The sequence below is a fragment of the Rhinichthys klamathensis genome, unplaced genomic scaffold (genome assembly GCF_029890125.1).
Source record: "Rhinichthys klamathensis goyatoka isolate OS25496 unplaced genomic scaffold, OSU_Roscu_1.1 h1tg000412l_1, whole genome shotgun sequence".
NCBI lineage: Eukaryota > Metazoa > Chordata > Actinopteri > Cypriniformes > Leuciscidae > Rhinichthys > Rhinichthys klamathensis.
The window spans coordinates 2,784,669-2,804,211 of record NW_026606912.1 but is presented as its reverse complement, the minus strand read 5'-3'; the positions used below and the strand labels follow the sequence as shown (position 1 = coordinate 2,804,211).

The 19,543-nt window shown below is 42.2% G+C and overlaps 1 protein-coding gene across 2 annotated transcripts in view; it reads left to right on the top strand.

Moving 5' to 3' along the window:
• rgs7a (regulator of G protein signaling 7a) overlaps positions 1–17,500 on the top strand; it is an 80,665-nt gene extending 63,165 nt beyond the window's left edge. The window contains exons 12-18 of one of the 2 annotated variants that reach the window (XM_056234999.1): positions 3,269–3,330; positions 11,980–12,090; positions 12,179–12,304; positions 12,446–12,632; positions 12,726–12,815; positions 15,177–15,216; positions 16,843–17,500. In XM_056234999.1, coding sequence (XP_056090974.1) covers positions 3,269–3,330; positions 11,980–12,090; positions 12,179–12,304; positions 12,446–12,632; positions 12,726–12,815; positions 15,177–15,197 — 597 coding nt within the window. In that variant the 3' untranslated portion in view covers positions 15,198–15,216; positions 16,843–17,500. The remainder of the gene's footprint in view (positions 1–3,268; positions 3,331–11,979; positions 12,091–12,178; positions 12,305–12,445; positions 12,633–12,725; positions 12,816–15,176; positions 15,217–16,842) is intronic. The other variant, XM_056234998.1, reaches the window with a different exon arrangement.
• Positions 17,501–19,543: the final 2,043 nt, after the last annotated feature.

Genomic DNA, 19,543 nt, shown 5'->3' with positions numbered 1-19,543 from the left:
TAGCCAGCCTGATGAGCAGGCAAAATTATTGTAAGGATAAATCTGTGTCCAAATGTAGGCCCCATATTTTATGTAAGCAATAAGGTACGAGAGGCTGTGCTGTATCGTGAATAAGTAACGGCTGGAGGGCGTTGTTAGGCACGACGCGAAGCGGAGTGCCTGCAACCCCTTCAGCCGTTACTTATTCACGATACAGCACTTGCCTCGAGTACCTTATTGCTTTTATAAAACGGTTGCCACACAATAAAAATATTAAAGCCGAAAAATATGTATCTATGCAACTTTCATGAAGTAAAATCACTAAAAGCCTGCCTTCCGCTGGAAAAAATAGTCCCGGAACGTGAACAGCAACAGAAGTTACATATATTATTTCGCCAATAGATGGCGGCAAAGACTGTCTTTATGAGTGAGTGAGTGAGTGAGTCTGTAGAGAAGGCTTTTGAAAGGACTCGAACTTGTGATCACGGAGAAGACAGACGCAACTGACAGATGACTAACGTTATGCACGGAAAACCCCATGACTGTTAAAAGGACAAAATATGCAGCGGACATTCAAACGCATTTTTTTATTATGAATATAGGACTGACCTGAAGGAAAATGCTACGTCTACTGTAAATGCAGGTACACTCGCTTACTCGATCTCTCACAATGCTCTGCTCTAGCTTTAAATGAACAATATCAATGAGATGAAACATCTGTTTAAGTTGCTAAGAGTGGTTGCTAGGGGTGTTGTGTAGTGATACATAGAACCGTTGGGTGAAGCGGTCATAGCCGTGTTTTATCGTGAATAAAGCACAGCTATTGACCAATCAGAATCAAGGATTGGAACTAACCGTTTTATAAATAAATTTATAATAGTAGTTTTAGTATATTATAAATATTGTAGTTTATTTATTGTAGCCTATTTAAAGTTTTTTTTCACACAAAATTTCAATTGAAGTTATTGTAGCCTACGGTGAATTCAACAAGGCATGCTGTGTCTTTGAAGCAACAATTAAAGGCTAAATAATTTTTTCGTGATTTGTATGGCTGACACGCAGCGACATATACAGTAGTATTATCAGAGCGAGGGAGACTAAATAAACTTGTTAAAAAGAGATCCAGCGCGAGAGAGGCAAAGAGAAACGCATGTTTTTAATTTAAATATGTTTCTTTGGACAATTTTCGTTTTGTACTGTTTTAATTGTTTAATTTAGCTGTAATTTCTTTGGCAATACGAATTTAAAATGTCGCAAGAATAAGATTAGCCTAGTGTTTCTTATTTTGCATCGCAAAAGAAATAAACTCTAAACCGATGCAACCCTGTTTTAAATTTAAAAAAAAACTGTCCCGACACTTTATTTAAACCTTGAAATGTTCGAACTTGGTTTCAAACATAAGTAATTTTTGTGTTCTTTTACATTACACAATAATTTAGCAGACTAAAGACGAGCTTCTTCTTTTTCATTTTCTGATGCAATCGGCTGACAATCTTCTTTCATCAGTTTTTGTCGTTTGTGCAGCGGCTGCGGTTCTACAGGAATGTTGCAAATTTATGTTGTAATGATAATCAAACAAAACTCTTGACTTTAAATAAGTAAACAGATATAAACAGTTACCTATTTAAGCATCAAGGTGGGAAAATATAAACGTAGGACAACATCTGTTAACAACATGTATGCTACATTGAGATTCGATCTCGGGTCGAATGAAGCTCCTCGAAGCTCGTGTCGTTGCTTTGATCACTGAGCTATCGTCTGTACGCTGATAAAGTTGTAAAGCCTCATTCATGTAGCCTAAATGTTTTTATTGCAATGTTTTATGTTGAAATGTTTTCATTATTTATTCAATTACATTTCAGTAGCCTAATTTCAGTATTGTGATTATGAATTATTTTAACTACATTTCACTTGTTGAATTCTTCTGCTACCAGCTTTCAATCGCTCTGAATCAGCGCGGTGCGGCAGCAGATTACACATTAGAGAGAATAAACCGGAATAAACAAACACTTTTCAAAGTCTATGATTGTAGCGCCTCTTAGCGGTAAAAGGCAGCAAATACACCACACATTTTACCGCCGCGGTGGAACGGCTGATGTGGGCATTGTCATGGCTTGCCTCGACATTTGCGTTTGAATAGCGCGCGTCCTCCGTGGGCGTGTCAGATTAACGCGTAATGAAGTGTAATGAGCTGGGGAAAAAAATACTGACAGCACTCTCTTTTCATACAGATTGCATAAACTGAGAATATTTGTTTTTTATATAAATTACTTCATTTAAAAGAAGAGAATTTAAGCTTCATAAAGAAAAACCTCTCGTGCCTGTGTGACAAGTAATCGCGGAGTTACAGTTAATCTTAGGACGCGTTTCAGAATGGACTGCACTGACAGAGAGAACGCTGAACTCGCATCATGTTTGTTTTTCTTTATTTGGTGAAAAGCACAACACTTTGTTTTTATTGTGAGTATCCACAAAAAAAATAGAAACTTAACAGGATCTAATGATGTACAACACTTATATGTAAGATCAAAATTAACCGAGTATTTTGAGTCTCTTTTACACTGATAAGAAAAAAAGCGAGACAATCGCGCCGGCGCGATAGCCGACCCCAGGGGGTTAACCCAAAAAAAGCTACGGACTGCAGCTTTAAATTAAACATTTTGAATTTGAATTTTAAAAGTATCCAAGTATTCCACTTGGTTTAAGATAGTCTACTCTAGCTGACTCCCAGCCTAGCCAAGCTGGTGTTTATCTGGCTGGCTAGTTGGATTTCATGGCTGTGCATTAAGAATTCGTTCCCATGACAAATTAATTTGTTCACTTTGTGTCATTAAACACTGGCCCCGTTATACTAATTCAGTCCCTTGTTTTAGTTAAATTGTGACCATGATTTAACTAAATTAAAATAAGGAATCAAATTAGTACAATGTAGCCACCGTTTAAGTAAAATGGGGGAATTAATTAACATGTGGCCATAAATTAATAAGCTATGGGAAAAAAATTCCCAATTCATGGCCACAAGATCCATTTTTTTTCTTCTGCATGGCATGTGCAGGGCTCTATAAAAAAGTGACCAACGCTTTTTCAAATCTCCAGAACTGATCAGCCTAACCAGCTTGGCCTGGCCGGGAGACCAGTTAACCACCTTTAGCTGGGGTTTTTTCGGCAGCTGTGTGGAAAACTGCAAATTTTAGTTTAGTTTTAGTTTTACATCCATGGCTGTATTTCCCACCTGTTTACACACACTTACATACACTCACCCTGACTATTACCACTTTTGTCTTTCCAGATCAAGTTTCGGCAAGCACAGTTAGACCGGCATCGATTGAAAATGTCCAAAGTTGCAGAGAGGTAAGTCAGAGAGTGAGAGAGAGAGAACGTCTGTGCTGTGATCGATCCACAGGTCTTCATTATTATACAGTGCTTAAACATTTTCTTATCGATCTCTTTAATAGTCTGTGTAGATATTGCTCCTGCTGACAAGCATGTTTCTGTTTCTCGTCCTCAAATTTACTTCCTCTGTGAGATCAATGGCTCTATTAGGATGCCACAACATCTTGAAGCACTAAGATTTTAGTGCAGTGTGAAATTAAACTGACTTTGCAACAATAAATGATGGTCCAAAATATACAATGTACATCAGTGTTTGAGGAAGTAGCGTGCGTTAAATGCACACTATAATATCCAACTGGCAAATAATCAATATTAACTGGGAAACCTGGGATCAGGGTTATATTTGTTTTCACAATCATTGTAATGTTGCATTGTGTATAAAGTCGCTGATAAGCATAACACATTCAGATATGTGCTGCAGATTTTCCTGCAAAAACACGAGTGCATTAAAAATTCCAGAAAAGCCTCTATTTGTGTTTGTGTCTGTCATTCAGACCGATTCGCAAACGTGCACAAAAACAAGAGGCAAGATTTATCTGACAAATCAATTATAACCAGTCATATCCATTCCTATCATGATGGAGGCATTGTCTCATCTCACGTGACTTTCCCCTATTCATTCTCAATTACCCCCCACCAAACCCACCACACGCTTTAGGGGGTCTGTTAAAAGTCAATGGGCTCAGGGGAGGCAAGCCTCCCGCTGTAACTTTACCTGCGGGTGTCGCTGTTGGACAGTGTTTTTTTAGAAAAACAAGTGTTCTCTTTCATAGGTTCACTCAACGCTGCGGAAAGCGCAGTGGGATATCCTCTGGATGTGCCGATTGTCTGAAGCCCTATAGAATCACGCCAATCCATTGGCTGATGGCGCTCGCGCAAAGCTGGCTCCGCCCCGACGCTCTTACGTCGTAGCATGATGTACGCGCGCGCGCCATCTTCTCCTCAGATTTCTCTGCCTTCACGAAGCGGTCACATCTCGCCCTTCGTGCGGTTTTTCTGAGCCCGAATTCTTCAATTCAACTTCAGCTTTCGTCTCGACACTTCAGCGACTGGTATAAGTGGAACTCTGTTCTCCTTACAGTGAAGTGTCATGGATTATCGACGCTGCTCTCCGCCATGCGTTCGTTTCATCTCGAACGACGACCCTCACAGTAAGTGTGTTAAATGTATGGGTTTTTCGCATGCGCGTGAGGCTGTATTAGGATTGTCGAAATGTAAATTTTGTGACAATCTCCTTCTCAAAACCCTCCGCTCTAGACTCGCGGTTTTTGAGAAGGAGACATTCGTTTCCCCCCGTCGCGCTCCCGAGACTGCTGAGGCCTCTCGTGGATCCGCGGCCTGGGGTTCGGATGTTGAGCTCGAGGATATTGAGTATGAGCAGACGGGCCTCGCCCTTTCTCTCCCTCCCTCTCCCGAGCACGCACGCGGCGCGGTTGAATTCGCGCATGATTATTTATGTCCCAGCCCGGGAGCCCGCGAATCGGTTTCTTTCGGTCTGGATGACGTTATTTACACTGCAGCCTCCGACTCCGAGGATTTCGGGCCTGCTCTGGCTGATGACGTTATCCCGCCTAGCGGCCAGGACGCGCGGCCTACTCCGGCCTACACTGAGCTTATTGAGGTGCTGTCGCGCGCTACAGAGAAGCTCTCTATTGACTGGCCTGATGAGCCCCGCGAGTCTCAATCGTCCAAACTCGACGAGAGGTTCCTACGTGGCCCTAATTCTAGGCCAGAGCGAAGAAAGCTGCCCTTTTTCAGCGATCTGCATCACGAGATCTCCAGATCCTGGAAGCAGCCATTCTCCGCACGCCTAACTAATGCGGCAGCCGCTGACTTCACCAACCTTGTTGGTTTTGTGGAGCAGGGTTATTCCGCTATTCCAGCGGTCGAGGACACGCTGGCTAACCACCTCGCCCCGTCGTCTGCACCGTCTTGGAAGGCGCGTCCCCTTCTTCCTTCCAAGGCTTGTAGGACTACTTCCTCCCTTATTGGGAAGTCTTACATGGCGGCTGGTCAGGCAGGCATGGCCCTGCATACCATGGCCATCCTTCAAGCCTACCAAGCGGACGTCTTGAAGGACATGGATGAAGGAGAGGGACTGACGCCCGAAGCTGTCAAAGAGCTTCGCAAAGCCACAGATCTGGCCCTAAGAGCCACCAAGCACACTGCTCGGGCTGTAGGTCGCTCTATGGCGGGCTCGGTTGCTGCAGAGCGCCACCTCTGGTTGAATCTCACGGAGATCCGAGACAAGGATAAGAGTTTCCTCCTGGATGCCCCTATCTCCCACTCAGGTCTTTTCGGGGAGGCGGTCAACACGGTGGTTGACAAGTTCCGCGCCGCTAAGTCTCAGTCGGCCGCGTTCAGGCAGTTTATGCCCAGGAGGGTCAGAGGGCCCAGTGACTCCAACCCTCCCCCTTCTCAAACCCGAGAACGCTCTGCTCATAGGGCTGAGTTCCCTACTAGCAGGAGTGACCCGGCTCGCCACCCACCAACTACTGTCTGGGGAGCCCGAGGTCGTCCATTTCCTCGCCAGCGCCCTCACAAGCGCCTTCAGCTGAAGCGGTCCAACAAATCGGCCGCTCCAGCCTCCTCGAGCCGTTCCTGACCCGCAGGGCAGGAAAAGGAGAGCCTCATCAGATCTACGAGGTTGGGACAGACCGCGCAAGCGTTTCTGCCCTCCTCCAGCCGGCTCTCCTCATCCAACCCTGTCACCTTCGCCACCCAGCGTGTTTCGAAGTGCAGGTCCTGTTTCACTCTCTTCACCCAGTCCGGCGCAGGAGGAAGGAGACGCATCTTGCTTTCTCCCCTCGCTCCCGGTGCACGTTACACCCGCCAATCGCTTCCTCAGAGGCACAGTTCTTTTTCCTCTGGAGCAGGCGGACCCAGTTACTTCTATCCAGGTGGTGGTACCCCCCAATACGTGTCAGGACGCCAAGCGCTCTCCTCCACGGTCAACCGCGCCTCCCCATGGAAACCAGCGCGACACCCTACCTCAGGTATGTCCCTTGCACTGCAACACTCCTCTGCCTCTATCACATTTCGTTCAAGAATGGGAGCGTTTACCAGGGGTATCGCCTTGGATCCTTCGCACAGTTCGGCTCGGCTACACGCTTCAGTTTTGTCGCAACCCCCCCTGCTTCAACGGGGTCTTTCCTACTGTAGTCGACAGCGCCGCTCAGGCTTCTGTACTACAGCAGGAGATTTCATCCCTTCTGCTGAAGGGGGCGATAGAAGAGATTCCTTCGGGGGAAGTCGAACAGGGCTTCTACAGCCGTTACTTCCTGGTCCCGAAGAAGGGGGGCGGCCTGCGGCCGATACTAGATCTTCGCCGGTTGAATTTCTCTCTTTACAAAGGAAAATTCAAAATGTTGACGCTGAAGGCCATCATATCTCATATCCGGCGGGGGGACTGGTTCGTGACGGTAGACCTCAAGGATGCTTATTTCCACATCCAGGTCGTACGGCGACACAGGAAGTTCCTCAGGTTCGCCTTTGGAGGGAAAGCGTACCAGTACAGGGTCCTCCCCTTTGGCCTCGCTCTAGCGCCAAGGACGTTCACAAAGTGTATGGATGCTGCTCTGGCCCCGCTGCGGCTCCAGGGCATCCATATACTCAACTACCTGGACGATTGGCTCCTTTTAGCCCACTCCAGAGAGTTGGTGACTCACCACAGGGACATTGTCCTCCGTCATATTCAGTCTCTCGGTTTGAGGCTGAATACGGAGAAGAGCGTTCTTACTCCAGCTCAGAACACGGTTTTCTTGGGGGTATGCATGGACTCCGTTCTTATGCAGGCCCGTTTGGCTCCTGCACGGATTTCCAGTCTGGTGACATGTCTGTCCCGTTTCGCACTAGGCCAGCATGTTTCCGTGAGCACCTGCCGCAGACTTCTGGGCCTTATGGCCGCGGCCTCCCCTGTGCTACTCCTGGGGCTGCTCCACATGAGACCTTTTCTGTGGTGGATGAAGCTCTCAGGGGCTCGGCCCACGGGGCCAGCCTTTCGCCTATTGAAGGTGTCGCGCAGTTGCTTTCGCGCCCTGTCAATCTGGCGGGACCCCCTCTTCCTTCAGAAAGGAGTCGGTATGGGTGCGGTATTCCGTCGCCAGATGGTTACGACGGATGCCTCTCTGACCGGCTGGGGAGCGGTTTTCGAGGGCAGGCCAGCGTGTGGGGTTTGGACTGGCGAGACCCTCTCGTGGCACATAAACAGCTTGGAGCTGAGGGCTGTCTTCCTGGCTCTTTGCCACTTTCTCCCTTTCCTCGAAGGACACCATGTCATTGTCAGAACGGACAATATGGCAGTAGTGTCCCATGTAAACAGACAGGGGGGTTCACGATCGCGCACCCTAGACAGGCATGCGCGTCACCTTCTCCTGTGGTCCCAGGACAAGTTCCTCTCTCTGAGAGCAGTTCATGTCCCAGGGATTCTGAACCTCGCAGCAGATTTTCTGTCGAGGCAGAAGCTCAGGTCTGGGGAATGGATGTTGAACCGCCAGTCGGTGGCCCTGATCTGGGAGGTGTTCGGAAAAGCGGAAGTGGACCTCTTTGCATCTCAGGAGTCGTCCCAATGCCCGCTTTGGTTCTCTCTGAGCCCTCCAGCTCCATTGGGGATAGATGCGTTCGCCCACCCTTGGCCGATGCAGAAACTCTATGCCTTCCCGCCCATCAAGCTGATCCAGGCGGTTCTGTCCAGAGTGAGGGAGAGCGGAGTCCGCCTCCTTCTGGTAGCCCCATTCTGGCCGTCCCAGCCATGGTTTTCGGAGCTGATCCCTCTGTTGGAATCCTCCCCCTGGGAGATACCGGTCAGGGAGGACCTGCTTTCCCAGCTTCAGGGCAGGATATGGCATCCTCGCCCCGACATTTGGAAGCTGTACGTTTGGCCTATCAGAGGCCGTTAGCTTTAAGCTTTGATCTCCCAACCGACGTTCAGGAGACTATTGCGAATGCTAGAGCCCCTTCGACGAGGAGGCTATATTCCTCCAAGTGGAGGGTGTTCGAGGCGTGGTGCTTAGCACATGATAGGAACCCAGTTAGCTGCCCAGTAGGCTCAGTGCTGGAATTCCTGCAGGAAAAGTTTGCTTCCGGAGCGGCCGCTACCACTCTCAGAGTGTATGTCGCAGCTATTGCTGCTCATAGAGAATCGGATGAGATTCCCTTGGGGAAACTGAGGTTAGTTTCGGCCTTCATGCGTGGGGTTAGGCGCCTGAAACCGGCTCGCCCCCCTAGTGTTCCCTCGTGGGACCTGTCAGTCGTCCTGGAGGGTTTGACAGAGGCTCCCTTCGAGCCCTTGGAGTCAGCTCCTGAGCGGATTCTGACTCTTAAGGTTGCTCTTTTGTTAGCTTTATCTTCACTGAAGCGGATAGGGGATTTGCAGGCTCTCTCTATTAGTGAGTCATGCTTGGACTTCGCTCCTGGCCTGGTTAGGGTTACCTTGAGGCCGAGGTCGGGGTATGTACCCAAGGTTCTTTCCACGGCGTTCCGCTCTCAGGTTGTTAACCTTAATGCTTTCCACCCTCCTCCTTTTGCCTCTGAGGAAGAAAGGAAACTTAACTTGCTCTGCCCGGTCCGTTCTTTGAAGTTGTATGTAGATCGCTCAAGCGGTTGGAGGAAATCAAACCAGCTCTTGGTATGTTTTGGTGCTGGCCGCCGCGGGCTTGCAGCATCAAAGCAGAGGATTTCCCACTGGGTAACGGACGCTATTTCGCTGGCTTATGAGGTGCGTGGTTTGCCTTCACCTCTTAGCATCAGAGCGCATTCCACCAGAAGTGTGGCTTCCTCTCAAGCTCTCTTTAGAGGGGCCCTCTTGGAAGACATTTGTGTGGCGGCAGGTTGGTCCTCTCCGCACACCTTTGTGAGGTTCTATAATTTGGATCTTGACATGACTCCAGGTTCCCAGGTTCTATCTGCTTGAACCTATCATGGTTGTTATTATTTGGTCTGGTACCGGTTATGGCAGCGCTTAGCTTGGCGAGTTTGGTATTTCGTTCCCACTGCGCTTTCCGCAGCGTTGAGTGAACCTATGAAAGAGAACGTCTCTGGTTACTTACGTAACCTATGTTCTCTGAATAGGGAACGAGACGCTGCGTTCGCTGCCAAGCTCCTCGCGCTGCCGACAGTTTTTCTTTTCGGCAGAGAAATCTGAGGAGAAGATGGCGCGCGCGCGTACATCATGCTACGACGTAAGAGCGTCGGGGCGGAGCCAGCTTTGCGCGAGCGCCATCAGCCAATGGATTGGCGTGATTCTATAGGGCTTCAGACAATCGGCACATCCAGAGGATATCCCACTGCGCTTTCCGCAGCGTCTCGTTCCCTATTCAGAGAACATAGGTTACGTAAGTAACCAGAGACGATTTATACACTTTTTAATGTCACATTTTGTAATATGGATTATTTTCTCATCCAATTTTTTGGAGGCACTGCCTCGCTTGCCTCCTCAGAGGAAACGCCCATGATATGCTAGTACGTAAGCTAACTAATACAGACATTAATGGTCATTATAATGTAGTTCAAAAAGCCTTTATCATAACAGCCTTAATCAGGCGCTAAAGAGTAATTACCTATTAAAACTAATTTGAGCCTATGGGATCGCTTGGAGTCCTAACAGAGACCCGATTTCAAGAGAGGACCTGATTTGCCACCACACCAGGTTGCACCGATAAACGGTGATATTGTGTATCGACGATATCCATAGATATCATCAAAAGCATCAGCTGTCAGCATAGCAAGAGGATTTGGCATTTCTAATTAATGTATTAACCCTTGTGCGTCAATTTAAAAAAAGTTACACATACAGTAGGTCCATAGAGGACAAAATATATTTATCAAAAAACTGTCATAAAAAAATGTGAAGCTTGGGAGCACAGACTTAAGTTTGGTCTCATTTTAAAGAAGACCCTTGGCAGATTATTGTTGAATTGAAAAAAGGTTCAAAAGTGAAACCAAAATAAAAGTTATAGAGGTTTAAGTTTATGAAAATGATTTATGAACAATATTTTATATAAAACATATATTGTATGAAACATGTTGCGCTCTAAAACTGTTAGAAAATCAAAGCCATAAATCTAAACAAATCGTGTCCCAAATTTGAGGTTGATGTCTCAAAAAATGAGCTTTCAGTAAGATTTTGTCTGGGCGCAGTACCATATTTTCCCCGTTAGATGCCAGCAAAACTCCACTGTTGCACACAGTGGTTGGATTTGTGATTTGCAGTAGAGTTTTTCTCTCAAATATTACAAACACACACACTTTTTTTTTATTGCACACATACAAACCACACTCTGACATCCATACCAAAACACCCACAAAATTATGGCTGCATAATTTATCCAATTGGCTCAATAATATGCATAAGCAGAAAACAGGAATAAAGCAAGCATTTGCTTTATAGGCCAAACCTGAGAAAATGACACCGTCTGGTAAATTTTTTAAAAAATTAAAATTTTGAAGCCTTGCCAACAGAATGAATTGCATCATTTTATAGTTTAATGTCACTTGGATTAAAAAATGCAGTTTCAATGGGGACATTTGTGTCCTTAAGGTCCTGAGTGGAACTATTTTATGTACCTAGTGAAAAATAGATTTTTTAAAGGAAATAGGGGTGAAATAATAAAATTATTCGCACATATGGCACATTTTATACAGTTGGCATTAACACAGGCAAAATTATCAAAAAACTATAATGAAAAAGACAAAAATGTCCATAAGGTCGCACAAGGGTTAAATTAATATTATGATTATTATTATTATTAGGCTTCTTTTATTATTAAATTAATAGGCTATAACAATTTATTTCCCTCACAATAATTTCATAGTGCATCACTGCATAACTGGATAATAAAAGATGTTTGATTAGCTTCATTTCATGTGATGAAATTATGTTTCATTTCAAAAACAACTTGTTTAACATGAAATACTTCTCTTATACGTATGGGCCGTAAGTGAAATATTATGAAAATATTAAGACAGTTATATACCGTTATCAGCACATATTGAAGTAGATGCAGCTCTCATTGTCTCTGAGAGAATATGCCCCGTTAATGCAGCGTCAGATGTCAAAAGCTCAGTCAGTTTTTTACTTTCACTTGCTGTAGTGAATAGATGTCTAGGGTTTGAGACTTCTTCACTGCCAGAACTCTTGCAAAAAGTTTACATATTGCTTGTGTGATATCCACAAGCCATAGTTATGGTTTATTTATTTTAAATGGAAATATTTCCAATATTGGGCATGACATTTTTCTTTATCAACAATTGCACGCAAAATAATGGACAACGGTTCACAATTTGCGGGCGTGAATTCCCGCGATAATAAAAATCAAGTAAATTATTAAATAAATGAGTAAATAAACAAGTAGGCATTACACACACACACACACACTCACGTGCTTTTAATAATGAGTAATACAATCAAAAAGAAACATTCCCCAACACCAATGTTTTTGATTTCTTATTGAATGGTTAAACTGGAAAATGAGTCCCATAACTAGTATGTACTGGCACCTGAATATGTCACAATGTTTTGGCATGCTTGTTTTACTAATAGATAACGCCCTTTAGTGGCCTCTTTCTTCCTCTCTTTTATCCCTCACTCTGTTTTTGATGGTCTTGTAGTTTGCTGAGTTATACTGAGCAGTATTCCGACTATGACCCGTTCCTGTCCACTTCTGATCCCTCCAACCCCTGGATATCAGATGACACAACGTTCTGGGAGATGGAGGCCAGGTCCGTTTCAAAAATACACACAAAATATTATTATTGTTTTTACAAATCAGTGTGTATGTATAATGTGTTTTTGTGTGTGTTGGAACAGCAAGGAACCTGGTCAGACTAGAGTTAGACGCTGGGGTTTTAGAATCGACGAAGTGTTGAAAGATCCCATTGGGCGAGAGCAGTTTCTCAAGTTCCTGGAGTCTGAATTCAGCTCAGAGAACCTCAGGTAAACCTACACTTCCTTTTCATGCCCCCTGCTGGCGGGTGGAGGGTAACGCAGCCAGATGTTCCACTGGGCAACTACTTTTGCTGCGTGCATTGTCTTTTTATTCTGCAAATTGATTCTCTTTTGTTATCCAAAACTCAGATTCTGGTTGGCAGCGCAGGAGTTAAAGAGGAGGCCGATCCGTGAGGTGCCAACACGGGTGCAGGAGATCTGGGAGGAGTTTTTGGCTCCTGGAGCCCCCAGTGCCATCAATGTTGACTCGAAGAGCTACGACAAAACCACACAGAACATCAAAGACCCTGGACGATATGCTTTTGAAGATGCACAGGTGAGGATTATGTGTTTTTAGCAGCAACAGTGATTTTCCTTTTCAAAAATTTGATGAAAACAAGCCATATAAATGTAAATGTGTGTCTCCCAGGAACACATCTATAAGCTGATGAAGAGTGACTCTTACAGTCGTTTCATTAGATCCAGTGCCTACCAGGAACTTCTGCAGGCTAAGAAAAAGGTAAAATGTTTTAAGCAATTTGACAGGATAGAATAACTCATCTCAAGACTACATCTACATGCCCTGATTGGTAAATGTACTACCGGTCAAAAGTTTGGGTCGGTAAGATTTTTTTTTTTAAGTCTCATTTATTTGATCAAAAATACTGTAAAAACAGCAATATTCGAACATGTATTACTATTATTTAAAATAACTGTTTTCTATTTTAACATATTTTAAAATGTAATTTATTAATGTGATGGCAAAGCTGAATTTTCAGCAGTCATTATTCCTGTCCTTCAGAAATTATTCCGAAGTTACCCAAGAAAAAATTATTTGTATGAATGTTGAAAACAATTTTTTCAGGATTCACTGATGAATAGAAAAGAAAAAGAACTATTTCATTTATTTGAAATAGAAATGTTTTGTAACATTATTGATGTCTTTACTGTCAATTTTGATCAATTCAATGCATCCTTGTGGAATAAATGTATTAATTTCTTTCAAATAGTAATAATAATTAAAAAATCGAACTGACCCCAAACTTTTTAATCATATTGTATGTGAAATTAATCTGATATAGAAGTATTTGCTGTATATCTTTGTGTCAGATTCATAAATCAGTGAATGGAGATTGTATTGTGTATTGTATTGTTTGTTATCAGTAGCATAGGCACTGGTCCCCCAGCACCCACGGAAATGGTCGAACATCCACAGAAAAACACGAGATAGTCTCTCGTTTTTATAGTTCATTTGAGGCCGTTTCTATGGCTTTATTTTAATGACAAATGTGGACAGAGCATTATTGTAATGCGAGAACGCATCCATGTAATGAATATCTCCACTCGCAGGCAGATTTTTTTCACTCTAGCACAAAACAATTACTGCGATCTCATGGCTCTGCTCTCGCTCAGATTTGATGTGTGCGCTCTCAAACTTTGTCCTGTGCACTCGCGAATTTAATGTTGCCAAAAGCTTTCAACCACCAGACTTTCACAATTGACTGATGAAATAACACAGCGTACCTTTAAATTGTAAAGAAATTACGGATTCACATTCGTTTCATGAGGTAGCCTAGTATTTTCAAGCTGATTTTAGTCAGCAAGTTATCTAGTTATTTTTTTATTTAATAGTTGTTTTTGAGTTAAGTGCTTATTGTAAATAGGTATTTATTCAATTTTATTTAGTGACCCACTACTGATCATCAGGTTGTAACCTATAGGCTATACTAGCGAGAGCGAGACTCGCGACAATAACACTCATGGAAAGAATGTGCTTTTGTTTTTGGTTGGTAATGCATTTTTAGTTTGTGCATTTCTCTTCACGGGACACGAATAACTTTAGTGTAATTCATTCATCAAGCGCACCATTGAACGGAAAAATGACAGTAGCCTACCCTTGAAAAACTGTACAGTTGGCTATAATTAATTACTGAGTAATGAGAATGTTAAAATGTTTTAAGGGGCATTTGTTGCTTATGTGTAATGCACGCACCGACAGAAACATAAATCGGTGACTATGATTTGTAGGTTTATAAAAATAGCTCAACTTTAAAAAAAAAAAACACGTGTCTCGAGTCCCCTGCATTCTGTTCTACTCTGTCACTCTCTTCCGGCTGTTTTTGAATCCAAGAACATGCTTCCTGGAATACCAAAATGTGTATTTTGGGTTTGGGGTTATGATAGCATGATGTGAATTAGTTGGTTGCAATTATAATGATGTTTTATTAATACCAGCAGTAAAAGGGAAGTATTGTTATTTGGGGGAATTTTATTAGAAATTATTTAGACATTATAGTATTATTTTACATTTATTAGAAACCACAGTTTCAAAAATGAATTAGTGGTGCAAAAGCTCCAGAAAGAGACAATCTGTGGAAATAAGTGTTAAATCTGAAACATTTGAATTGACACAAATAGACGGATATATTAGCCTGATTCCATTTAATATACACATACTTATTCAGACACACCATGCTGTAGTCCCTTTTTTCACTCTTTATCTTGTTGACTGAAGTCGGGAAGCATACAGGATCGCAGAACCTCATTTGAAAAGTTCACTCGTAATGTGGTAAGTGGTAGTGGCCCCGCCCCCTCAGTGATGGCTTACCTGACCAATCAGACAGCAGCTCTGGTCAGATGAAGCTTGTTTGGTTCTTTATCCCCCCCCTCCCCCCCGCCCTCCCCCCCGAACCTTGTGATGTCATGTTAATTCATGTTTTCCTACAGGGTTAAGCAAGCTCTTCTCTTCTTGTTATTTGTGTCATATTTAAATGAAGTGTTTAGCTGTGGTTTGTAACTCTGCATGACTTTGCATTTTGGTCTTCTGTTGTAACAGCTGCCAAAATGTGTACCTGTTCACTTTTCTCTATCTTGTCCACAGAAAAGTAAGAACTTGTTTTGAAGGAAGGCATTTCTTCCAGGTAACCCTGCTTCTCCTTGACCTGTGTGTGTTGCTCCTGTTCGTATCTGTCTAAGGCCCTGTTTTACACTAGTGCATTTTCGTTTTAATATACATCACTTTTGCTACGGTTACGCCTGGCATCTACACTACTCCGGAGTTTTCGACCTTCGAAAACGGAAACTTTTGGAAACGCTGCAGACCTCGTTTTAGTTTGAAAACTCTGGGGTTGCATTTCAGTGTCAACGGACCAAAACGCTACCAGAACACAACAAAAACAAACCAGAGCTGTCTCTCTCAATGGCTCTGTAACAGACCGGCCTCGGCGACCGTGTAAACAATAACATTGAGATGGAACTGCAAGCTTTGCTGACTTTGTTGTCCTCTTTAGTAGCCATTGTGCAGTTAAACTCTGCATTTAATAATACTGCAGCTTCCTAGATACGCAAGTAGCAAGCTATTATTAGAGCAATTGGCAGCTGTTTACACTACGCGCATGCCAAGTGTGCATGAATGGTCATGTGTGAACAGAGATTTTTTTCTGAAATGCAAGTGCCAGTATGGACGAGGATCGTCTTCATTTTAAAAAGCTGTTTTGAAACGAAAACGCATTAGTGTAAACAACACTTTAGTCTGGGATACATCTGATGTTTCTGTTGAAGGAAAAGATCACCCAAAAAAATATTGATTTGTTTTCTTCCATTCAACACAAATGGAGATGTTAGATAGAATGTCTATCTGCTTTTTTCCATACAATGAAGATGAATGGGGAGGCTGAGCTACAAAAATATTACAAAGCATCATACGAGTCATCGATATTGCTGTTTTATACTGTACACTATTCTTAAACTAAATTTAGTGTTTTTAAAGAAATTAATAATTTGATTAAACATCATTAACTCATTGTTCAAAAGTGACAGTAAAGAATTTTACATTGTTCCAAAAAAATGTCTGTGAAGTCAATTCCTTTTATTCTTCAAAGAATCCTGACAATAAAATGTATCATGGTTTCCACAAAAATATTAAGCTGCACAACTGTTTTCAACATTGATAATAATTAGAAATGTTTCTTGAGCAGCAAATCAGCATATTAGAATGGTTTCTGAAGGATCATGTGACCCTGAAGACCAGAGGAATGATGTTGAAAATTCAGCTTTGCATCACAGGAATAAATTACATTTTAAAATATATTAAAATGGCAAATGGTTGTCTAAAATAATAATACAATATTTCACAATATTACTGTTTAATTGTATTTTTGATCAAATAAATGCAGCCTTGGTGAGGCTTTTTTCAAAAACATTAAAAAACTGTACCGATCCCAAACTTTTAAATGGGAGAATACATTCAAATATGAAATAATTGTAATACAATTTTAAATTAAATTTAATATATTTTCTATTCAATATTTGAGAGCTACAGTAGAAAACACAACTTTTAGTGAATAACAAATTGGAACAGCATGATGACGAGCATATGATGCCAATTAAAAAAAAAAATTTTGGGGGGTGGACTATCCCTATAATATCATTTTACTGAATTGGGTCATTTTCTGTTTAGCATGCTTAAAGATTGATATGTTGGCTGTTGTCACTGTCCAATACCATATAAAATCATTTGTCTTCCCCTTTTTGTCTTGTGTTTTTAGGGGAAATCTCTGATATCGAAGAGGCTGCCTGCTGTCGTCCAATCTTGCTGAGCCTCAAACAATCCACCGAGGATGAGGACGCTGTCATCTTCATCTCTGTCGTCTGATTCCAGATACCCTGGACAACGGACCAAATCACGTGCATGTCCAAGAGACTGAATTTTTACATCAGTTTCTACTTGCTACTTGCTAGTTTCAGTCTTTAAGACATTTAGACGTGGACTTCAAATATTTGGGAAATGCAGCAATGTCTTTCAAAAGAGGAAAATGATCTTCTCCTCTCCTCTTTTGTCTGTCAGGACTGTCTCCTGTAGACTGATCAAATGATGTCAAAACCAGAAAATGTAAAGTAATAAAAACCACAGTTAAATATAACAGCGTAGGCACATTGTGTAAAATCGAGAAGCTTTAGACACAGAGATGATCTCTTCCTACTCACATTTCATCTCTTTTTGCATTGATTTTATTGCACTATAAAGGATTTAGCACACGTTTGCTTATCGCACATGTGAAGTCGCATGGGATATATCTGAAAGCGACTGGTCTTGCAATCTGTCTCGTCTGTTCTTCTTTGTTGGCTCCCTCCTTTATTTTTTATACCATATGTAAACACTTTTACTTGAAAATGTATTAAAGTCAATTCGTTGTCTGAAAGCCATGCAGTTTTTTCTGTTTCTCGGTGCCACCTGTATAGCTGTCGATGACAATGTCAGAGCTGTTACGCGGTGGTAGAGCATTTACTCTTGACAGATTTGAGCTGTAGTGCTCCCAAAGGAACGCAGGTTTGAGTCTAGATTGCATCATGTGATCATTCCATTGGCAGTCACTTTCCGGTCTAATACAGGGCTAAAAGCAAACAGTATTACTGCAGAATTCACTACAATATGTCCTGAATTTAGGTGTTACTTGGTGGGGCTTTCATTTTTTACATACATACATACATACAGTACATACCAGTTATGAAGCAAGATAATAATTATTATATTAAATAATACATTTATTGTAAAATAACACCATAATAAAATCAAATTGACAGTCTTATACTTTTTTTTCTTTTTTAGCTTATGGTATTCTGTTCATTTGCATTTTAGTTACTTTGATCTGCATTCTGCATATAAATAAAACAGTATTTAAAACTATTTAATGACCATACTTGTAGTTTGTATGACTTCATATACTATGGCAAGCCGTTTTAACATTTAATCCTTAAAACCTACTAGTATCTATTTTCATGCTACTAGTTCTTATTTTTTAGATATAAGTACTAGTACTGTAGCATGAAAATAGATATTAGTAGGTTTTAAAGGTGAACTAAGTAACTTTTTTACCTTAACCGAACAGCTTTGGAGTCATTGTAATGTTTATATTACTGATTTCGTGTTGAATGGTGGTCGTCTCGCACCCCCCTGGTGCCTGTGAGCCGCAAAACCACCCTTGCAACTTTGGGCCGGCGGGCCGCCGGCCTCAGTGTTAGGAAGTATCGTGTGATATCAGGTCTCGCGATGTAACGAATTGATTTACGGCAAAAAAGATCTGATAAAATTCTGATAAAATAAGCATCAAACAGAAATAACCCAGCGCCGTATACATGTGGTGTTCGAGGCGCACATACAATACAGACTGCCGACAGTTAAACAGGGCGCGTGCAGCTCTTAAAGGGGCCACACCTTATTTCAACTCGTTACAGCTTCCATCCTACTGAACAGGTACCGGTGTACAGGGGGAGGGGATCCGGCCGTGAGTGCGAGCCATCTCTGCGTGAGTGCTATTTACGACAGTACAAGTACTCCACAGCAACTCTAGGGGTCGCTGTTTGACAAAAACGGAATTCCTGCATAGTGCACCTTTAAGGATTAATGTTAAAACGGCTTGCCATATATATACTACATTACCTTTTCAGTTAACTTTTTTTTAATACATTTCAAAAAAAAAATGTATTTATCGAATCTTAATTCTGGGAAAATACATGCTTGCACATTGTCAACTACCCACATTCATAATTAGCTGATTGCTGTTGCTTTTTTAACCACTAGAGGGCAGTGACTCCATCCACCAGGTCATTTTCCTGAAGAGTCTTCGAGTTACTGCTTGTATTTGATTATTTGGTCAGTTTGGTGAGAACAGCACTAAATCTTGAGGTCCAAACTAACCTATCCAACACTAACAGTCAGCTCTGAGCAGAACGATCTAGTTTGCTGCTATCAATACAATGAGGAATTTAACATGACATCTGAGTACTTCAGCTTCTTTAGTTTCAACCAAAACACTCTATATGTGTGTCTGATCATTGTGTGCAATGTCTTTTTGGGCGTTTTCATATGTTCTTCGTGCTGTGGATTGTGTGTGTTCGTGTGATTGAGAGAAAAATAAAAGGAACAAGAGAGGGAGGTTATTCTTATTGTGGTCAAATAGAGATGAGTTCAAAACCACACAAACAACAGAATGAGAACGAATGACAGAATAAGCAAAGAAAACCAAAGGAGAACAGTCAGTACTGTGTAACCTCCCAAGCCAAATGCAGATTTATGGGTACACACATTTCAACTTAAAAATGATAAACTGTAGAGTGAAAGATGAATGGTTTTGCATCTAAAAGCTTTTGTCTTTTTAGGCCACATAACACATCTGCTTTGCCTTGCCTTGATGTGCTGTCAAAACTTGTTTATAAAACCATTTTGCATTTGGAAAGACACTCGAGAAA